This window comes from Dromaius novaehollandiae, chromosome 5 (genome assembly GCF_036370855.1).
Source record: "Dromaius novaehollandiae isolate bDroNov1 chromosome 5, bDroNov1.hap1, whole genome shotgun sequence".
Taxonomy (NCBI): Eukaryota; Metazoa; Chordata; class Aves; order Casuariiformes; family Dromaiidae; genus Dromaius; species Dromaius novaehollandiae.
In genome coordinates this window covers 50,593,248-50,611,570 of record NC_088102.1, presented here as the reverse complement: position 1 = coordinate 50,611,570, position 18,323 = coordinate 50,593,248, and the positions used below count along the sequence as shown (strand labels likewise).

The window sequence follows — 18,323 nt, the reverse complement described above, 5'->3', positions numbered from 1 at the left end:
CAAGCAATGAGCTTATGGACTTGATCCAGAAGACCAGAAAATTTGGTAGGCTGTGGCTCAAGCGCTTGCACTTGGACAGGTTGTATTGCTTCTGTTCGAGTGAGGAAAACAAGGCTTTTGTCTCCAGGCTAATCAGGCTGCCGTCATTCAGCAGCACAAGTATCTTTTTTGTGACAGCAATAACCAAAATACTGGGACCCACCATGTGATGCTGGGCACAAGACCATTGACCAGCTGCTAACCAGGGTCATTCCCACTGCTGGCTAGACCCAAACATGGTGATGTCCTAGCGGCACTTTCAGTGGAAGGCTGTTATGGTCACATTTGCCAATGGGCCCAGAGAGATTTATTATTTCAAGAGATGGTACTGTTTTAGGAATACTCATGGGTATGTTTCCTAGAAAAGAGCGAAGGGCAGCTCCTCTTCAAGGGGAGCCAAGTCCATACTGAAATCTGGAGAAGAGGCTGCAAAAAGACAATGTTAGTGTAAGAATTTCTGCAGCTCCATATCCAGCCTATAAAGACCACAGGCCCCGCTTTTTGCCTTAATGAGCAACGTGGAAGATAAGGGAGTTTTATCTCCATTGAAAAGATTAATGTCAAGCGGAAGGATTAGTTCTCTGCAGTGCTAGAGATTAAGCCTGGACTTTGCAAGCTTTCCCATTATCAGCTTTCTCCCTACACAATCCCCAAAGGCCTTCACCACCCTCCTGGGCCAACACTGAATTTCGGTGAGCATCTCTCATTCTACTTTGTTTTCTTTTTTTCCAACTCCACGTTAAAATAGCCATTGCACTATTGTGTTTCACTGTAAAATTTCTTAGATTTACCAGGTCTCTCCCACACACCTACAGAGATGAAACCTCTCTTCTGTATTGGAAAGGGAAAAGAAGCATGTTTTTCTCTTGCCAGGCAGAGGGCCATGGCCACAAGTCCAATCCTACACCCAGCTTTGCCAGCCGAAGGTGGTACCTCCTCCTCCAGCTGTAGCCAGCCCCACTCCTCAGCTCTTCTGGCAAACTGGTTTGTGTGAGCCCTCCCTATCCTGCTCCAGGCAGAACCAACCAGAATAACTCACAGCATCTATTTATAGTGTTTAAACTAATCCAGGTTGTTTTGCCTGAAGTGGATTAAGGGGCGATCCAACTGAGAAGTCAGGGGGGAAATCAATTTGTCATCCTCTCTGAACTTGCTGAAGGAAGGACTTCTGTGTTTGAGCATCTGCACGGCCAAGAGCCAGGACCAAGATGCAGGTGTGTGCCAGATGGGAAGCTGAGGGGACGTGACAGTGCAGGATGTGCTGACAGGCTGGAAATACAACGTGTGCGCAGGCAGAGTTCATCCACTAGTGTGTGCCCCGGCTGCTGCTGCTATTGCAAATGAGCTGGGTCCGGCAGTTCCTAGTTCTTCTGCTCTTAAGGTAATTCCCTAAGGTGTTTTTACCAACAGCTGCCACCTTGGGCAAGCCTTTCTCAAGGTGGCTGGGAGCAAACCTCCCCCTCACTTGCAGGGGAGCAGGGTGCAAAGCCCACCCTGCCAGCACCTGCCAGCACCGCCAAGCACTCGGGCATTGCACTCTGCTTGGCACCACGATTTGTTCTGGTCCCCAGGCTGAGCAAAGAGTGTAGACAAATATTTCTCCTTATTTGTGTTAAATGCTTTAATTTCTTAGGGTAGAGACTCTGAACTGGAGAGGTTCTCCCTGTTGGTAAAGCTGCATTAGAAAAAAAAGGCAGAACTTTTTTCAAGAATTGCGAAGCTCTTTTGATTGTTTGCCTAATAAAGCTTCAGATCATAATAGGATCAAATGTGCTTTACAGACAACAAAACTGAGTTGCAGAAGAGCAGTAAGTGTCTAGCTTTACGCGGGAACACATGCCAAAACGGAGAACACAAATCTCAAGCACAGAAAAGGTCACCCTCCTAAAATATTAAAACAGCTTAATTATCTGACACCTTTGCATTAATTATATATTTCTGTGCAAACTTGGGACCACTATTTCTACCATTAAAATTATTGGCAAAAGGAAGTACTTCATGATTGAATGTGGCTTGCAAGCTCTGCTAAGCCATAACAAGTTAGGAGCACGGAGAGTCTGCTCAAATGGCTGTGAAGAGGCAGGCGAGCAGAGGGGCATCATCACCCCAAGTCCCTGCTTGCCCCGTTACATTCAGAGAAATCCTGCAGTGCTTCCCCTGAAAAACCAAAGGGTGGGGGTGAAGGTTTGTGTCTCTATTTATTGCACAGGTTTTAAAATATTGAGTTTTTTAAATCTTTGTAATTTTTTACATTGCCATTTCCTACAGCAATTCTGTATCCAGCCCCATCAGTTAGGCTGATGCTGCTGACCAGGGCCGTTTGCACGCGCTGACCCATCTCTTTTCAAGTTACATCTCTCCCTTTGCACCCTTGCTCGGTGGGACCCCACACACTTGTAACCCAACCTGGAGCCACGCTGAGGCCATATAGTTTATGCTCCATCTCCACTGAGCTGGCAATGAAGCAATGAAATCTGAGAGCTGTGAAAAATGGGTTTCCAGTTGAATAATCAAGAAAGTGTCGAAGAAAAGGTCCTGCTTTATTATGACCTATAAAATATTAGAAAAAGGCCCCATTCATTTCCCCCAGTTTTACTTTTAATAGATTACTTAATGGGTTGCTGCTGAGGTAAATATATGTGTATATAACGAGAGTTTAAAAATTACTGTGCCCATACTAATGATCCCTAACAATGCTAAAAACAGAGCATGTGAAAATGTAAATAACTGTATCTTTCTTGTCAGTTTTTATTTTGCACCTTACAGAAGCCCGGTTTAATCTCCAACACTAACGAATTTGCCTTAGGTTCTCAGGCTTGTCTTTCTTTCCACCTCTAATATCAGACCAGCGACCCAGTTACAAAGAGTTAAAAGCTTTACTGTAGGGTGAACATAATCATGGCCAGTAACTGGGCAACTGCCCGCTTAATCTGATTATCAGCCTGTGAGGCAGTGCAGTCTGTTAACCTTGTTTTGACGAGCTTCCTGACACTTGTGGCGCAAATAGAGGGTGACATGATCAAATGAGAGTGATCAGTTCTGCTCACTAGTATGATACCACGCAGCTGTGCTGCTTTGGCTTTACAAGGCAGTGAAAGCTTTGAAGTCCCATAATTTAGCCATTATAATTGTTTTCCTCTACTGGAGGCCTTTTTTTTACCCGTTGTTCCATTTTAAGATGACAATGACCACCACCACCCTTTCCTTTGCATCTGGATGGGGGCGGAAAGAAAAGCTTGACGGGATGATTGCCCTCTCTACACGTTCAGTTGAGTGTGGACTTAATGGGTTTTCTCTGAGGGCTTCCTGTAGATCTTTGCAAGACCCCACCTCAGACGTACATCCTCTGGGCAGTGGTGCTTTTGATGTACTCTCTGATGCAACCAGAAGAAAACGAACTTATCACATGAGAGAAAAGCAGGACAGTGTGGTGAGAGGTAGAAAAAGCAAACATAGCTCTATGGGTATATTTGGTATTGTAACTGTATTTTAACATGGATTTTGGGGAGGGGCAGTTTTGGGCCAAAACATGCGAGAGAGATTTGAAAAGTAGAGGTATTAGTCCTGTAATAAGCCCAGTATTCTGTGTTAGCATTGCTTTCTAATGGATGGTATCCAAAGTGAGTTGTGTTACATGACAGCCTCTCTACTGCCAAAAGATAGTCCCTCACTTGAAATTATATGTATTTTAAGGTTGGAAAGACCATTATGATCACCCTAATCTTCTGCATACTGTTTCAGAGAATTTCACCTGGCCATTGGAAGCCAATGCCTTTGGAAGAGTGTGCTTCAGATAGTCTGCATGCTGCTGGTGCGGTGCTCTGCACAGCTGCAAATACGCACATGTTCGGTAAGTTAATGCACTGATGTGCCCGTCATAAAGTGGTTAAAAAAAAAAAAAGAGAGAGAGAGAGAGAGAGAGAGAGAGAGAGAGAAAGCCCTTCTAACCTTGTGAGCCCTCTGTTGTTTACTGGAAAAGGCTAATAGGAAAAAAAGGAAGGAGGCACAAAGAAACAAAATTAAGATGAAAAGAAAATAATTACATTGGCTGTGATATGAAATCAAGGACAATATTTTTCCTCCCTGCTATAGGCATTTATTTTTGCTAGTACAGTACTAGGATAAGGAGACACTGTTCCCCTCACATAGTCAAAACAAATGTAAAATTTGCAGTCTGACATTGAAAATGACTGATGCTTGTGCAGAAGGCTGGACGCAGGCAATCTAGATCAGTATCGCTGTGGCTTCTCATGTAGAACTTTGCTCATTTCAGTCCACGTAAAAGAATCCTAAATTCCTGCTCAAGGGTGAGCCCTGTCAAATAAATACAACATCTGTAAATCAAAGCAAAATGCGTTTAGAATAAAAATGTCTCATATTAGCAGGAAACTCGTCTTTGCTGCATCTATTATTATCTTTACTGTACTCTTTATTTTATAACAAGTTTTACTAATTGGCTCATTAATCAGCAGAGCTTTAGGAGGTTGGCAACGCTCTGCATATGTGTGCGGGCACGGCATAGTGTGAGAGATCACTAGCACGCGGAGACTGAGATAGCGAGCTACGCGAAACCTTCGTCGAGAGAACAATAATGCAGCCTTCAGCTTCTAATAATTTTTAAAAAGATATCATGGCTAAACACTCACATGTTTGGGATTACCTAGCAGAAAATTATATGACTGTCAGCAAACTAAATTGTTTTGAATACAGATGAACCAGGCATGTAAGCTGAGTCAGAAAACTATTGTTAACTAATCACTTGTCTGACCTTAACTGCACTCTAATTACAGGGTCTGCATTCTGGGTGCCTAAGATAAATGCTTATAATAATATAATGCCTGTTACAGAAGGACTGGCAGCGCTGTGTGTTTAGGCACATCAGGTTGAGAATATTATTAAGTCTCGTCAGATGAAATGCAGGCGGGGCCCTGATACCCGCCATCTGGTTACTCTCCGTGCGGGGCCTGCGGCGATGCAGGGCTGGCTTTGCCCGTATGGGATGCCCAGCAGCGTGCAGGGTGGCAGCCCCAGCCCCTCCGCGTCCCTCCGCTCTCTCCACCTTCTCCTCTCGCTGTGGGAAAGCTGTCCCTAGAGATAAGCCCTCGCGCAGCTCTGGTTTCTGACCGCGCTGCCTTGCAGAGCAGTGGGAAGAGTAATTGGTTATATTGCTTGTTCACTGCAGGCAGGCAGGAGCCGTGCTGGGCATGTGCCTAGCTGCATGAGGTGCTGCAATACCCCTTAGGGGTTTTTTGAGGGGGCTCCCCCCCACCGTCAAGGCACCCTCTCCAACTGTTTGAGTGCTTTCTGAATCGGGCGGCCCAGCTGAAGGAGTTGTTTCAACTTGATGTAAATAGAGGCAGCCCAAGTTCGTCTCTGCAGTGAGGGGAGCACCCAGATGAGCCCGAGAGGCAGGGACGCGGCCTGGGGAGCAAGGCATGACCCCGTCGCTCCCCCACAGGGGGACCAGCCCTCACGGTATCTGCAGGCTGTGGCCACCACGCAAGGCCACTTCCCTGAGCAGTGCTGAGCGCGGGGGGAGAAAACGCCTGCCTCCCCCAAAGTGGTTCTCTGATTATCTAAGGCAAAATAGTCACACGCTGCACAGCACTCACAAACCTATCATCCCAACAGGCAAATTAAGGGGAAATGAGTCGCAAAGAAATTTTGGGGATTAGCTGTGGTCACACTGTAGGGGCAACAGAGCTCTCCAAAAAGAAAATTAATGGAATAGCATATCGTTTTGGTCAACTAATATGTGTCATGCGGGAAATGTTGATGCCAGCACTCCAATATGCTGCCAGAGCAAAGACTTTCTGAGCTAGTGCCATAGTGTGAAATTACTCTCCCTGTCCCAGTTTAAGTCTTTGCACTCTCTTTCCTGCATGCAGGTTAAATTCAAAGGTGCGTTCTCCATTTTTAATATCCTTCTTGCTCTTTTCCAGGTGTCTGCTTTTGCATTTCTCTGATGTTTCTGTAGGAATATTCCGCAGCAATTTCCTACAATCCTACACTCCTACAGTTTCCTACACTCATGTGGACAGACTGTTAAGTATGAATCTCAGATGCTATGAAAAATTCCCTGGTATAGCCACCAAAAGGGAAGTAGAGAGGGTAAGAGGTAAGGGAGAAAAGTGATATTACAGTTGAAAAAGTTTTTTTCAATCCTGCAGGCTGCGGGAAAGATTGTTGTTAATGGAGCGTTACAGTCTTCTGAGAACATCCCCTCTCCCCAAAATATTTCTTGGAAGTTATTAAGGGTGTTTGGTATGTCTTTGCATTTAGGCTGTACGGCGCTTGTACGGCTGATTTAGGAACACTGACTCCTGCATCAGAACAAAAGGACAGACCCTAAACGTTGGTTTAACCCATTACCCTTTACTTGGCACAGGAGTGATGCAAGGTAACCATCTATAATGACATGTCAGATACAAGTTGTCCTGACCTGATGATTTTAAACTGTCTGATGTTGATAGCTACTTCTTACCATTCTTACTGCCTGGCTCCCTGTTTAGTTACTGTTTGGCTGAAAGTATTTTGACAATGATGATGTAGTATCAGTTCATTAACTCCTTTTTTCTCTGTGCTAAGGAGAGCCTGGGAGAGGGGCAAAGTCCAGCAGCTGCCCAGCGTGCGCTGGGGCAGGGCGATGCACGCTGGGGTGAGCAGGAGAAGGGCCATCCTGACATTGCGTGTCTAATCTAATCTGGGCCATAATCATTTCCTACTGGCTCAGCTTCAGTCACATCGTTAGCCTGATGCTGAAATTAGATCCAGCATGCCAGCGATGTTCGTTTTCCTACCATGGCCGTGTCATCCGGCTGTGCTTCCTGCACGCTGCCTCGGCTCGCAGGTGACTGACAAGCCTGGTTATGTCGATCCAGACACAGCAGGCGGCTTTCGCTGAGCACTTCCCGCGGACTGAGGCAACCGTCAACTGTGAGCGTTTCGGTACCCCGCCGCTCTCCTGTGTAAAGCAGGAACTTCTCTGTGTTACAGCCCGGGTCCGACTCCCTCCCAGCGCCCTGCGCTTGTCACAAATAGTCACAATGACTAACGGGTATGTGAGCAATACCTCTTACCTAAATCTATACTATCACTATGTCTCTACTGTGCACAGTTGGGGTGAGAGAGCAAATCTGGGGCCAGATTCACTCAGCTGTTACTCCACTTGCTTTGTGAGGCACTAGGATAGGAGAGATGCAATATTTTGAGCACCTTTTTTGACCTCTGGCCATACAAGCCAGCTCATTTCTGAGTTAAGTCTTGAGTTTTCAGGAAAAGTTGTGGCATGCAAATGGGAGGTGCACTTTCCTCCAGTCAGTGGTGTTACAGCAAGTGCACTAACGCTACAACCAGCATGAGATTTTCTGCTTTTCCTATCTACCTACTATAACATGACATTAAGGAGTCCTTGTAATAACTGAAGAGTCCTCGACACTTCAGAAAACTAGAGGAACCTGGACACATTCCTGTGCGGGTCATTAATTTCTGTGGCACCTCCCACACTTCGCAGCGTGTGAACCTGTACTCACTGCTGCAAGCAAACCTCTTCCAGGGAGCTGGCTGCACTTCAGGGCAGGAGAGCGGTGGGAGACCCGGGTTGGGCACCCGCTCCGCAGGGTGCTGGCTCTGGATCAGTGAAGAGCATACGCTTCACTTTGGGCACAGTCAGAGCCACATGTGATTTTAAATGTATGAGCAGTCACACCGTGCGGGGGGGTGTCTCCTCTGAGCACAAGACATCTCCGTTGCAGTTGTTTCCACCTGAGCCCGGCACTGTACGCCTCTTAGTTGTTCAGTGGAGAAAAGTGGGCAATGGTAGGGATTTACCTCATTCTGAAGCAGGCATCTAAAAAGTCAGATGACCCCTAGAAGTGCTTTCTAGGAAGACTTTATCCCTGAACAGTGTGAAGAATGGTAGCCGGTGAAAAGACTGACTCTTGGACGAACTCCAGACTACCTTTTAAAAATATAATATTTTAAGTAAACATTTTAGGATAAAGAAGCCTTCAGTTTTCTCTTATTAACGAAAGCAAATAAACACCGTTTTTAAATACCAGTTGGGATTCCAACCACGAACTGCAAACACCATATGGACTTGCTTCTCCCATCATCTTTTTGCCTTGCATTTCAGGAGGGCTAAGAAGAGCTATGACAGGTTCCTTTCTTCACCTCTTATCTAATCGTGAAGTCCTCTCTTGGGCTAGACCATCTTTGAAGCTCCTGGGAAGCTTGTCTGATTCAAGACCCCTGGGTTCAATTCCAAAAGAATAAATTTAGGACCTGGCACTCAGAAAATTCAATTTTAGCTTAGATCTTATTTTCCTATGACAGCTCTAGGATCCTGGCTATTCCATTCACTCCCACCCTGTATTTTTTATGACTTCTTTGCTTCTTGCTGCATTTCCTCCATTGCATATACAAAGGCATCAGTGTGAGATAGCACCAAATGTTTTGAGAAAATACAAAAAAATCCATATGCATATAAAAAGAGGCTTTCATGATGTGTTTATTCCTGACCTGGAGCAAAGGAGCAGCACTCTAATTCTGAAATAAGTGTTAAAACAGAGCCATGAGTTAAACTGTCAGGCTTTCAGGTGGCATAAATACCATAGGTGGTGTAACACTTTACTTTAGCTGAGGATTTACACACTTAATTCAGTTTTACCACATTTCCTTGCAAATTGCACTATTTTTTCATCATCCAGGCATACCGATTTACTTTTAGTTATTTATTTGTTGCTTATTTATTAGAACCTCTTCAAGGGATAATTGGACTGCTGCAGTCCTGCTAGGGGAGAGGTATTGATCTGGGCATTCCTTTATTACTTATCTATTTTACTGCCAAATAATCCTCTCTGGCCACTTGTCTTCACTTACTTTGGATTCTGGAAGCAGCCTGGAAACTCCACACTGCCCATTACAGTAACGGAAAGTGTTGATATGCTAACTGTCCGTGAGGTGACTGGAAGAGCTGGGAACAACATAATCGTCTTGCTGTTCTACAAGCTGTCTATGATAAGTTATTCTAAAATAGTTTATTGCAAATATTGACATGTTAGGTAATGAATAAAACTCTCACTGAAGAACCAAAATTACTTTTTGAATTAAAAAAGCCCTCCAAATGCCACGGATTTCTGATCATTCCCTCTAGAAAGTGCAACTACTCAGAAGGTCAAGTATAGTAAAACTGACATGACGGGCTGTGAGGGGGCTTGCAAATGAGATCTCTGTCTGGCTTTGTAGCTAGAAAACTGTAACTATAGAAATGCCTAATTTAAATGTACATTTATAAATGTGTAAAATGGCAAGGATGCATGTTTTTGAAAGTGCTTTTATTTTGCAATTGAATCTGCTAGTGTAGTCCTCACAGAATAAGGTTAAAAGGTAAAACAGGCATCATAGCTTTGTTTGGGGAAGCCCAAGATTATGCTGGTGGAATAAAAAAAGGGAGGATAAGGATCTTTGGACCACCCCCGTATCCTGTGTGGGGCCAAACATAATCCTGAGCGAAGGCAGGTGGGAGGTAGAAAAGGAAGTCAAGCTGTGATGGGAAGGAAGGAGGGAAAGAGGCTAAACGCAGAGCCCTGCTGGGGTGAGGGCAGGCTGCTGGAGGAGAGGGGCTGCCCTTCACGTGGGGCCGAAGCAGGAACCTGGGCAGCGGACAGAAACATGGACTGGGCAGTAGAGGACAGTCCCGCATTGTCAAGGGGTATGAGCAAACTGACCCAAGAAGCTTTTTCCATCTCTAGTTTCTGAGTCACAAGCAGAGAATGCCATTACAACCACATTTCGGGCCAAATGGGAGCTACGCAGCAGGGGGCTCTTTGCAGGCAGATAATGTGTGAGGAATAAAATGAAAATGAATGAATGGATCCAAGTTTCGGGGCCTGCCCTTTCCATAGCGCTAGGACAGACAATCCAGCGGCTGTTGTAGAGCAGAGTGAGCTACGGTCTCTGTGCATTGGCTGAAATGCTGAACCCAGGGCCTGGCAGAAGAGCATTTAACTCCTAGGCCACCTTAGCTTGGACTAGCAGAGCATCCTGGGTTGGGTCTTTCATAACACACTGTTTCTGGATGCTCATTCAAACACTTTGTGTGCAACATAGAGGAGCTTGAACCCGCAGAGACGGTTCCTGGCATTAACCGTGGTGTGCCTCAGGCAGTTCGGCGTAACTGTGAGGAGCAGCCTGCTGGGAACACAGACGCAGGTGACATTGGCAAAACTGAGGCCTGAGTCCAAGCCTGTCACTGCTAGAGCACGATGAAAGGTGAAGTAATTTGCTCAGGTGCGTCTTGCTGCTGTGGGCTCAGGAACCCTTGGTGTACAGGGGATGGGGATGCTTTTCTCACACTCTCATAATAGTCAATTTGCTTTTTGAAAAAGTTTCCATGCTGGAACCTTTTCCTTGCTTTCAGTTTAATCCTTATATTCTCAACAAGCTTACTGGTGGGTACCATATCAACACTACACTTAATATTTCTTTACATGCTAAGGTGTCATGAGAGAGGCATATGAGTGATACGAGGGAACCTGAATGTCTGTTAAGACTCTTCCTTTGAAAACTGAGCTCCAACTCCGTTTTCCAAAGAGAATAATGTTGCAATAGTCAGGAGAGCTTCAAGCTTCATGCAGAATGAAAGATCAAAACATGATAAAGCTGTAATGGAGATGAATTCTAATAGGTAGATGGGTATATGCACATATGCGAACGTGCCTGTTTAATTTGATAAATGTTAATGATGATGACAAATTTATAGATGTATTTGGATCTACATTTATCATTTTGCTGCAGTATATTAAAAACTGGATTATTATTATTTTGAATCCATCAAAAAGCTGTTGCTAAGCACAGTGTCAAACTGGCTTGCTAAGTGGCAGTCAGTCATATACAAAATACTGCAATATATTATTAGAAATTTTTGTTCTTGATTAACAAGATTTTTCATCATCATCAATCCAGTCACTGGGCATGACACATATAAATGACTAGAATTAATTTTTTTCAGAGTGCTAGAATTAATTTTTTTCAGAGTGCTATTTCCAGATTGCAGCCAGCAAGGTTAGATTGCATCTAGAGACATTATTGCATTTTGCTCCTTTGCCTCAAACCAGTCTAAACTCCCTAAAAAAATCAAACTTCTAGATTATAAGAATGATTGTGAAATTAAATATAAATTGTATACCAAACTGGTCCGACATGACAAATGAAAAATCTGAGCTCCAGTTTCTAACATGCCAAGCACCTTTACCTCCTAGAGATGCCACTGAAAATATAGATCCCCTGAAACATATTTATGAACAACCCTTGTCCCACAGAGGAAGAGCTGTCAGGCTGTATAGCCCTTTCAGCTAGTTCAGTGCCCTAACAGGATGGCACGCATGCACACGGGGCATCCCCAGCCTCCTTTGCATTCCCATTAAGTCTATGCCTGCTTCAGCTCCTCTGAAGTCACCTGCAACCTTCAGGTGCAAAAGTGCAGCTACCTGAGCCATGTGGACACCACAATCACACACAATTTTATTAAACAGTGTTTGATGTCAGGAGATCGGGGTGTTTATAAATTAGAAGACTGATGATTTCATTGCAGGGTAGGGCAGAAGGAGAATGTGCATTTGGAAATGAAAACCCATCAGAAAAAAAGCCCACATCTTTTAGAATACTGAAGGAAGCACCAGAAGCTTTGGCTAGCGTCAGCTGTGTTTATATGAACGAGCCTTCTCTGACAAGCTTGGCTCCGAAGAAAATTTCCCTTTCTAGCCCTTAGTAGTTGTGCACAAAGTTACAAGAAGTAGCTTTCTCGTAAGGGATCCTGCCAAGACCACAGGCCAAGCACAGTTTTTCGTTGTTCTGGCACAACATGCTGTGAAGCTAGTAAAAGCAAGAGAAGAATCTTTTTTCTGAATGTATTTCCTTGTTTGCTCTGATCATCCCTCTGTGCTGGTACCCTGCGTTTTGGTTACGCATTCATACCTAGCTACCTTCTGAGCAACCTAAAATTTTGTATCATTGCAACACCTTTGCAGTGTGTGTGACCTCCTGGTCTCCTCAGGTGTCACAGCACAGGCTGACAGAGTGCGTTGCTCGGGGCCACAGGAAGTCTGCAGCAGAGCTGGGACCACACTAGGGCTCCGGCTGCAAAACCAGATGCCTGTCCCTGTGATATGGTGATGTGAAGGCAGAGGGAGAGATCAATACTGGCAGAAACCAGCACCTTTACCAACCACCACGTAAACACAAAGCACTCACACACACGTGCAGAGCAGGAACGCGATCCTGTCGCATCTGGTCATGAACACGTGGCCTCTCCAGCCACTGGCCTCAGATCCCCTGGTCTCCCCAGTGGCTGGCACTTGGACCTACAAGCCTCCACGGTTGTGGTCCCACTCCAGCTGCAGGTGCTCAGGCCTCTTACCCTACGTGCTGGCTAATCCAGCTTGAAGCTTACTAGTGTTTGCACGTACTCACCCAGAAAAGAGAGTGCACGTACACATAACATAGCTAGAAATAAGATTTAATGAGAATACAGGATAGCCTGTGGTGACCAAGCACAGGGCTCAGCTATGCTTGACCAGCCCTTTTCGGGCCCCTTCCCAGTATTTCCTGTGTGTCTTCCTCCCTGATCCACCTTGCACCCCTCCCTTTTCCCACCTTTGGTCCTTCCCCTAAACATCGCATAGTAAGTTCAGCACATTCCCAAAAAGCTTTTCCTGCTGCCTCCTGTATCATGTCCTATACCATAGGCAATAACCACCTTCAGTTTGCTAAGGCCACTGCGGGAGAGTTTCTCGGCTGACTCATCTCGGTGGGTTTCATGCCAGGGAGGTCTAGCAGCAAGGTCTGTCAGCCCGCTCTGACGGGCGTTGGAGTAACGCATGCAGCGTGCTGCAGTTTCACTGAGCAGGTTACTGGGGTTCCTCCCCCCGTCTTCGTTCTTGCTGGACCTTTGGGTTTGCAGCGATTACCCTTTAATCATATCACCTACCACCCCCAAGGTAACCAGGAATATGACCAGATCCTTTGTACTGTGCTGCCTGAGAAGCTGAGGAGAATAAAATATATTTACAGCCCCAGAGCTTCCCCTTCAATCAGTTTGCGAACTGGAAGATCTTGCTTTTTGGCTGGGGAGAGTTGGCTGGAGCCGAGCGAGGGGAGAGGTGGGTCATGCAGGATCGTTGTGCTGGGAACCCCAGCAGGGATCTGAGCTCAGGCAGCTGGAGGAAATTCGTGCTTCCCACAGCCGCGTCCCTCAGGGGTCAGAAACCACTCAAATCCAGGCTTCAGTTCTGGAACTGGTTCCCAGCTGACTTCCACTTGGGAATAAACTATTAGGGGTTAAAATTCCATTAAAGAAGTAACAAAAGCTAAATCTAGACATTCAAATAAAACTCTTAGTAAAAAATTACACTCATCCTTCCAAGTGATGTGAAATTTTCATCAATAAATCTCTACTTCACAAGCTCCTCTGACTATATTAAACATGAATTACAAGAATTCTGCTTGTATGCGACAGTATTTTTGTGCAGATTAGTGGAACACAATTTTAGAAACCATTTGGCAGCTTTCGGCTGTTATAAACTGGCTTTAATTGTTAGCTAAAGGAACTCATGCTCTAAGCATTTCTCTTCAGCTATTAAATATATGCTGTGAGCTTTTTAGAGAGTTAAACTTTATTCTGCACACATGCAGATCTACTTATGTACTTGCCATGCACTGGGGAATACCTTAAAACCAAAGGTACCACTTAATGAACAGACAGTGATTTTCCCATAAAAGCAGAATAGCTTACAAGCTAATATAGATTTCTTCACTCTTGGTCATTATATATTGAAAGTTAATGTTCCTAAAACAAAGGCTGCTCCTCCTCCCATTGAAGCTAAGCAGCATCAGGATTGGGCCCATAAACTGAAAACACAGTGTAAGCTTCCTGAAGGCCGCGTTTTCTACTTTTGCAAGGGTATTAAATTGCACAAGCTAGCTTGTGATTGACTGGCTATAATGAAACTGTCTGCTGCTTTCCGGTTCTTCAAGGAAGATGAAAGGAGCACGTGCCAGAAAGCGGAAAGAGCCTTTTGGGGAGTATCGTGGGAGCGCCAGCGTTTCTGTCCCGTGGGAAGTTAGTTGCGTGGACGTCCTGTCTGTAGAGCTGCAGCCCTGGCCGTCCATGACCCATTTGTCCGGGCTGCCACAGATGGGTCCCTGCTCTCCATACGCGGAAAATGGAGGATTTGGTGTACGATGCGCTACGGCTCCTACCCCACAGCTCCTACAGGACCTCCACAGGTCCTGCCCCGTGGGTCCTACACCCCGGTTCCCTGCCACCGTGCTCCGAAGCTGCTGCGGGCGCTTGTTGGGCAAGTGGGCTGGGGAGGCCGGACCGCTGGCAGGGGCCGGGAGCGCTGCCGCGACGCACCGCAGCGAGCAGCCCCGTAACTGCCAACAAGAACTCGCGCCGTGTCGTGAGTCGGGCTGCAAGGAATCACGAGATGGCCTAAAACAACACCAGCAGCGCGAGGGGTTATGTAACCGTAATCGAGCCCCGCGGACTCCGAGGCTGCAGCCAGAACCGAGCTGCACTTCGGCGTTTTTCACCCGGGAGACGGAGAAGTTTCGCAGCGAGCGCGGGCCGGGCTCCCCGCGGGCGGCAGCGCCCCGCGCTCGGACCCCGCAACGGCCGCCTGGGCGCGGCCGCGGCTGGGCGCGGGCCCCGCAGCGCCAGGCGGGCCGGGCCGGGCCGGGCCGGGCGGGGCGGGGCGAGGCCGCGGGTCGCCGCGGCGGGGCGGAGCGGAGCGCGGCGGGCGCCGCCCCCGGCCCTCCCCGCGCCGCCGCCCCGCCGGCCGCAGGCTCCGCCGGGGCCGGGCTGCCGAGCGGCCCCGAGTTGGCGGCGCGGGGCCATGTGGCTGCTGTGGCTGCTGCTGGGCTCGGCCGGTGAGTGCGCGGCGCGGCCCGGGAGCTGGGGCGCGGCGGGGGAGGGCGCCGGGCCTCTCTGCCTGCCTGCCTCGGCTGCCGGGGAGGGCCGGGGGGCGCCGGCCTCCCCTCCCCCGCCGCGCCGCGCCGGCGGCTCGCTGTGGGGGGAGCCGGGGGTTGCCGCTGCGGCGGGGCGGGCGGGTGTCCCCCTCCCCTCCCCTCCCCTCCCCTCGGGCGTGCGCCCCACCTCCCCTCCCCTCCCCTCGGGCGTGCGCGTGAGTGCGGCCGTGTGCGCGTGTGTCAGCGCGCGGCCTCGCGCCGGCCGTTGGGGTCGGGGCCGGGGCGGTGTCTCGCGCCGGCCGTTGGGGTCGGGGCGTTGGCGCCGCGGGGCCGCCTCGGCGCCGCCTCCCCTCGGCCGCAGGTAGCGGGTGCTGGGGAGCGCGGAGGGGTGAAACGCAGGTAGTGCGTGTGCAGCCTGATTTGGGGCGTTAAAGGTGACACTTCTACTTTTTTTTTTTAAACTTATGCTTGCAGAAATTTTTTGCTTTTGCACTGTCTGTCGAAGTCGGCGAGTTGATTATGTTTTTTGCAGCTCTGCTGCAGGTGTGAATTATTTCTGCAACACGATCTTAGCAGGCGCTTTTCCAGAAAGTGTAAGTAGCCTGGCTTCATGCTGCTGTGTCTGTTTTTGAATTGCCCGTTGGCAATGAAGTGATGACACACGGTGGGTAAAACTCGGATGATGGAACTGAATTTTTTTTTGTTTAATTCTTCTTTTTTGAAGAGTATTTGTTGTCATGAGGGACTCCTAAGTTTCACAGCTTCTGTGGTAAAACTTTGGTTTCAGCTGGATTTAGATGGGTAGGAAGGACTGGAAGCCTAATGAAACCTACACTGTTTTGAAATTACATAATTTCAAGCTTCAGATGCAACATTCATAATGCTTGTGAAGTTCTTATATAAGTTTGGGTTTCTTTTTTGTAATTATTTCAGTAGTTCCTTATTTGGAAACCTTCAGGCAAAGCTTGGGCTTGTTTATCTAGATTGTGTTGCATTACTCCTTATTAAGTTCCATTATAATGCAGTAGTGTTGCCAAAATTACACCTCATTATTCTTAGCTAGGTGTATGTTTCCATGTGTTTGAATATATTTGCCTGTAATATCACCATTATATCAACATGGAAGATTCCATGCTATGAGATACTCATCTTAATATATTAAGCTTTCCCAACCACTCCCACCTATACCCTTACTCCATCTTCCCCTGAGGGCAGTGACAAATAAGACCTGTTTCTCTTATGGAAGTCAGTATTTCAGCTCTCCGCCTGCCATTCTTGTGCAACAGTTACCCTACAGTTATTTCACTGGAACCTCTGGCTTACTTTGGGGCAGATTCAAAGAGCTTCCTGAAAATTTTTCTGAATGTGTTCAGTTTTTCTTTTGAAGAGTAGAGTAGTGGATCTTTGGGGAATTTTTATAAATGTTTCTTCCTCTGTATATTTTGGCACCCCTGCAACCTTCCCACAGGGAGAATTAGTCTCTGCCTCGCTTTCAGTCTCTTCTGAATTTTTGTTCTGATAACTCCTGAAAATACTTCTTCCCCGCTGAGTCTTTTATTGGGTACGGATAGGAAACCTCGAAACCCTGGGGGATCAGTTTCAGTTAACAGAAGATAAACACTGTATCAACTCTCTATCTAAACAGTTGTTCCTGTTAGTGTGCAGAAATAACTGTTGTCTTGGATTGTGTCAGTGAGAATTTGCAAGGCCAAGTTTGATCTTTCATTTGGATATTTATTTTTAATAGTATAGTTGGATCAAATGTTGCTTTTGATCATGAAAGGCCTTATTTGCATAGGAAGGGTTTTATCTTGTTAAGTGATACAAATTCACACTAACGAGTGATAGTCTGAACTTGCAACAAGGCTGGTTTAATTTCAACTTAACATTGCAACTGATAATTGAACAGAAAGAAAGAAAAAGACTATTGATCTGAAGCTTTAACCTCTTTTCCCAGTGCAGGAACTCCCTGATTCCCTTTCCTTTCCCGAGCTCTCCCGTGTGAGCACACACACGTGCATGCCCGGCTGCCCTCCCCTCTGCCGTGCTCTTGCCAGTGTAACCAGCTGGTGCTCAGGTCCCGTCCCCTCCTGCTGCCCTGTGTTGCCGCGCTCTGACCCTGTTCCCAGTGCTTTACTTTGGCTCCTTGTCAGCTCAGGCGCTCCTGGATGTAGGTTAGGTCCTGCAGGTGTTAACAGTTAACAGACTGTAACAACATTAGCAGGTTGAGTTAGTGTAGGAGATTTGTTAGTTGGAAAACAGACCTCTATGTTTTCCTTCTTCCCTGGTTTGTGCTACTCAATACAAGCTGAACTATACAAAGTTACAGTGAGCCTAGGAAAGGGTTGCTGAGGAGAACTGCATATACATTATGGCTGTATAAACCAGTAAAATATAGATGATCCCTAAAAGAAGAATTAACTCTGAACATAATCCTGACTGCTGCTATGCTGTATCTTCAAGACAAGAATTTTGCTTTTTATTCAAAGAAACCTAAAACTACCGGATAGGTTTTTGAAAATAGCTTTTTTCTTCTTTTTTTTCCTTTAACCTGTATATCTTCTGCTATGGAGGGAAATGATGGCAAGAGTCACTACCATTTAGCTAAATGAGCTGCTTTAAAAAATTATATATGAACTGAAAAGGAAGGTCGCTTTTTTTCTGACAACAACAAACCTTATTCCTGTTACAGCTGTGAAGTAGGTCTTAAAAATGTCCATCTTCAAACAGCTGGAGAGTCAGAATGCAATGCATAGCTGAAATTCCTACATATGGTCTCCAAGATGTCACAGTCCAATGTAAAGACCTTTCTGATGAATAAGCCAAATATATGATATAGGTATTACACTTCTTAGAAAATATACTTAGCTTGCTCTGTGCTGGGGGGAGTTTTTTCCATCTTGCCCCACCACTCTTCTGGACTAATGCTGTTCAAATCAGGACCTGGCCCCATGTAAAACATAACACACAGGGCTGCACCTGTGTGCCTTCATCATGATTTGCTAGTACATTTCAAAAGCTTGGAGAAAAACCAAAACATCCCCAAACCTAGCAGGGATAGGAGTTGCTTGAAGAGTAATGTTACCACATTAGCCTGCATTGTGTAATGCCCATCAGTGTGAAAATTCTGTATGCACTAAGGAAATATTTAATGTTTCCTTATGTGGATCTTCAGTTGAACTGACGCTTGGAGATATTGCTTCTAATACAAGTTTCTGAAAGACTGCATATACTGTATGGGAAGAGAACTGTTTAATACCCTTCTTCTCTACTGCTGTATGCGTAAAGAGGGCAAGAAAACCAGTTTACTTGGA

At 46.4% G+C, this 18,323-nt stretch overlaps 1 protein-coding gene and 1 long non-coding RNA gene across 4 annotated transcripts in view; both read left to right on the top strand.

The window, feature by feature from the left end:
* LOC112983079 (uncharacterized) overlaps nt 1-9,532 on the top strand; it is an 80,095-nt gene extending 70,563 nt beyond the window's left edge. The window contains exons 10-11 of the long non-coding RNA XR_010389428.1: nt 3,781-3,889; nt 5,982-9,532. This is a non-coding gene — a long non-coding RNA (uncharacterized LOC112983079). The remainder of the gene's footprint in view (nt 1-3,780; nt 3,890-5,981) is intronic.
* A 5,289-nt stretch (nt 9,533-14,821) lies between these two features.
* LDLRAD3 (low density lipoprotein receptor class A domain containing 3) overlaps nt 14,822-18,323 on the top strand; it is a 117,920-nt gene continuing 114,418 nt past the window's right edge. For 2 of the 3 annotated variants that reach the window (XM_064512777.1, XM_064512776.1), the window contains exon 1: nt 14,822-14,970. In XM_064512777.1, the coding sequence (XP_064368847.1) occupies nt 14,937-14,970 (34 nt within the window). In that variant the 5' untranslated portion in view covers nt 14,822-14,936. Of the gene's footprint in view, nt 14,971-15,578; nt 15,603-18,323 lie in introns of those variants that run through there. The other variant, XM_064512778.1, reaches the window with a different exon arrangement.